Genomic DNA, 4098 nt, shown 5'->3' with positions numbered 1-4098 from the left:
TTTGAAGTCATACTATACTATGACTCATTTTTGCACATTTTCGACATCATACTATACTATGACTAATTTTGCAATTTTTGAAGTCATACTATACTATGACTCATTTTTGCACATTTTCGACATCATACTATACTATGACTAATTTTGCAATTTTTGAAGTCATACTATACTATGACTCATTTTTGCACATTTTCGACGACATACTATACTATGACTAATTTTGCAATTTTTGAAGTCATACTATACTATGACTTATTTTTGCATATTTTCGACGTCATACTATACTGACTCATTTTTGCACAATTTCGACATACTATACTATGACTTATTTTTGCATATTTTCGACATCATACTATACTATGACTAATTTTTGCAATTTTTGAAGTCATACTATACTATGACTAATTTTTGCAAATTTTCGATATCATACTATACTATGACTAATTTTTGCACATTTTCGACCTCATACTATACTATGACTCATTTTTGCACATTTTCGACATCATACTATACTATGACTCATTTTTGCACATTTTGAGGTCATNGTTTCATGTTGAAGCTATGATCAATGTTTTTTATTGTGCAACCCTAAAAATGTGACATAATACCATCTCCATTAGTCAAATATTTCTCCCCAAGTAATGAGGATGTTACAAATTAGAACACCCAGTTGTCATGTTTAAACAGATGAGTTTGTTTAAAACTTTTAGGTTCAGCTACTGATTAAACCTGCAGGAGTCAGGAAGAGTCTGGGATTTATGGAAATCCTTTATTGCAGAATGAGCAGTTACATGGAAAAAGGCACGATGAAAACTATTAATGCTGCTTTCTGATTGGCTGCTACACCTGATTGGGTAAAGATCTCTAATCATGTTTAAAGCAAAGTAGCTGATGGTCATCAGTTTCATTACAGTGCTGCAGTGCTACAATACACATGCCAACTACCTCTCCTTTCAGCAGAAGTTTTCACATAGGTACAACAGAAATCATTTCCAGGTCATCCCTGAAGGACCGGCATCAGTCGGACCCGGTTCTGCTTCAGCCAGGTGGGATGACTCACCTGCACATGTGGGCGGAGACATTCATGACAGTCCTACATTCTTCACCTTGAGCTCAAATACATTCTCACATTTGAAGATCAAATCTAGAATAATTCTGTGTACAGCAGTTTTATCTTAAATTAATCATTAATATATCATCCTTTAGTTTTAAAGTTAACGCCTACAGCCTCAGAACGGAATCAGAAAATCTACGTTACCCTAAACGGATCAATCTACGTTTATTAACTCAGCAGCTTCAGTTTGTGCTTCTCATGGATTTTTATCCCATTCAGACACAGAAGAACTAGAATATTCCAGGTTTTAAACATATGAACTAAACTTTGTGATCCTGAGAAATAAATCCATCTTCACATTCATGCAGAGATGAATATTATCAGCAGAACTTGAGATTTATTTCACAATCTGACAAAGTTTTATTTAAATCCAGGAACTGGCAGGAAAATGAAAATGGTTTTGCTTTAAGTGTGAATCAGGGAAGTATTTATGCATGAAAGTTTTTCTGCCTTCCAGGAAGTGAGAATAAAACCCGAGAGGCACAAAGAGCTGCCTGCAGGCGGTCCGACATTAATACTGTGAGGCTTCGCTTTGGAAAAATCAGCTACAAGTAGCAAAACGTCCCCGTCAAGTTCAGGCAAACATGGCAGAAGGTTCTGTGATTTCTGGATGTCCATCCGTTGCTACGGTGACAAGCTGAGCAGTTCCTGTCTGCGCCGCATGATCTCCACGAACTCGGCCCGGTCAGCTGCCACCTGTGGGTGGAGAGCGGGAGAAACAGACGGCGGACGCTCAGTGGGTGCTGCCTTCGTCGAAAGACTCCACCCCCGAGTCGACGGTGCTAGCTGCTAGCTTCTCCTGCCGCCTCCTCATGATCTCCTGCAGCTCAGAGCCTGAACTCTTCTGAGGGAGACGGAGACAGAGAGGACAGACGTGAGGACACGGGCAGGACATGGAGACCTGAGCGCAGGAGACTCTCACAGGGACACTTCGCTATGAAACCATCTCTGCTGCTGCTTATGATCCGCTGAGCTAACAGGAAGTTGAGTGAGCCGCTTCCTGCTGGGTCGCCCAATAGCCCTCCAGTAAAGATGTAGAAACGGAGGACGGGTTCCCACCGGACAAGTTTTAGGTTCTGAGGTCTCCAGGATGAAGGACTCAGTCAGTGTGAGATCGCGGACGAGACCCCAACTGATCAAAACGCAAGAAAACGGAGCGCGCCGCCGGCTAGCACTAAAGTAACGGTTACTGCTCAGGTCTACTACAGAATCAATCCAACCTTTGACCCCTGGGGCGGTCACCAAGCAGACCGATGAGCCTCCTGTTTATGAACCAATCAGCGAGCTTCATCTGGTTTAACTGGTTCTGGTCCGCTTTGAGAGTCTCCCACAGGCCTGCTGGCCTCTGAGCCAAAACTCTAATGAGCGTCAGCATCGCCTGGCAGCAGAAGGTTTCCCAGCATCCTCTTCTGTCGGCGCCAGCCGGGCTTTGTCCAGCGCCGCCGACCCGGTCGGGGAACCGCCAAGCAGCAAGGGTCAGCCGCAGGAATCAGGATGCATGCTGGGTAACGGCTGGGAGCACAAACATCTGCAGCGGCGCCGCAGAGCCAGAACCAGCCGGATAAAACCCAAACACTGAAGGGGGTCAGCAACCTCTGGAGGGTCTTGATCCAGAATCTGGTTCTGATTCTGGATCCGATTCGGATCCAGAATAATCTGAGCTGTGATGTTTGTGCTGCAGCAGGTCCAGGTCTGAACCAGTAACTGATACTCACCCATCTGTAGACTAAACGGAAATGGGGGAGGGGAGAGAGAGACCTCAGACCTGATCTAGAGCTGCTCTCTGCAGGGAGGGAGCGGGGTCATGGGGTCACTCTGGGGCAGAGCTAACCATGTCAGGGAGGACATGCGCTGCAGCTACACAGGAAGCTCCTCTAGACTAGTTCTGCTGGCCAGGTCCAGCTAAACCCTGAGACTGTCCATGTGGGGGCGTCGTCAGGCCAACAGTCCAAGCTAAGGACGGGACATCCTGGTCCAGATTTAGGTCAATAATCTGACTGTAAAAAGGTCAGGAGGTCACGTCAAAACCCCACAGATTCAACCAGGGCCGGCCCAAGCCCCCATGATGCCCTAAGCCAGTGTTTTTCAACCACTGTGCCGCGGCACACTAGTGTACCGTGAGTGATCGTCAGGTGTGCCGTAGAAATTATCCAATTTCACCTCCCGTATTTTCCGGACTGTAAGCTGCTACTTCTTTCCTACACTTTGAACATGCGGCTTTTCTGTGGATTTTTCCTCAACCACCAGGGGGCTCTTTAGCAGGGGGTGAGTCACTGAAAGTCAAAATTGGAAATGAAAGAAGAACGCGCTAATTTTCATTTAGAACAAGCACATGCTAGCAGCAGCACGACGGAGAAATGTTTTCAAACTCATATGAAGCAGCTTCTAAGTTGAGGAGCATCGATCTGGCAGTACAGGAGGGAAATAAAGCCGCTGCACGTAAACTCGGTGTGAACAAAACCGGATTTGGAGACGGAGAACTGCGTCCTTAATATATCCAGCAGTTATTAGGACGCTGCCCTCTGCTGCCCTCTGCTGGTCCTTAAGGGAAACTGAGAGCGGCAGAGATACCAGCGGCCTGTAGCCCGGTGCGGCTGATATATGTAAGTTTCCAGGAGGGGGGAGGCGGGTTAAAAAATGTTAAGGTACGGTTTATAGTATGGTGCGCTCATCGACCGGAAAATATGGTAATTGGTCTTAAAAGATTTGTTTGAAAACAAATTAATTATCTGCAAATGATGCCATCTTTGAGTGTCTCTGCTGTAGTGATTAGCGGCGTAATCGTAATTTTATTACCACTAGATGGCAGTAGGTACAGAGCATTTTACATTAAAACAAGAGAATTAGTAATGCATGAATGTTACTACATTCATGCATCACACCACAGTGTTGTGGCTGTTCAGGTGTTCAGGTGTATTTTTGAAGTGGACATGTTAAGTGCAATTTGAAATAAGAAATGTAAAATATGATAAAAATAAATGTTT

The 4098-nt window shown here is 44.8% G+C and overlaps 1 protein-coding gene across 7 annotated transcripts in view; it reads right to left on the bottom strand.

Moving 5' to 3' along the window:
• Positions 1–750: 750 nt before the first annotated feature.
• Positions 751–4098, bottom strand: part of LOC106940537 (epidermal growth factor receptor kinase substrate 8) — a 21044-nt gene continuing 17696 nt past the window's right edge. For 5 of the 7 annotated variants that reach the window (XM_015023297.1, XM_015023298.1, XM_015023299.1 and 2 more), the window contains one exon: positions 751–1958. In XM_015023297.1, the coding sequence (XP_014878783.1) occupies positions 1848–1958 (111 nt within the window). In that variant the 3' untranslated portion in view covers positions 751–1847. The remainder of the gene's footprint in view (positions 1959–4098) is intronic. The other 2 variants (XM_015023300.1, XM_015023304.1) reach the window with 2 other exon arrangements.

This window comes from Poecilia latipinna, unplaced genomic scaffold (assembly GCF_001443285.1).
Source record: "Poecilia latipinna isolate Pla-1442-1.1 unplaced genomic scaffold, P_latipinna-1.0 Scaffold3270, whole genome shotgun sequence".
In the NCBI taxonomy this organism is placed as follows: Eukaryota; Metazoa; Chordata; class Actinopteri; order Cyprinodontiformes; family Poeciliidae; genus Poecilia; species Poecilia latipinna.
The sequence above is the reverse complement of the archived record's forward strand: the minus strand, read 5'-3'. Positions and strand labels throughout refer to the sequence as shown.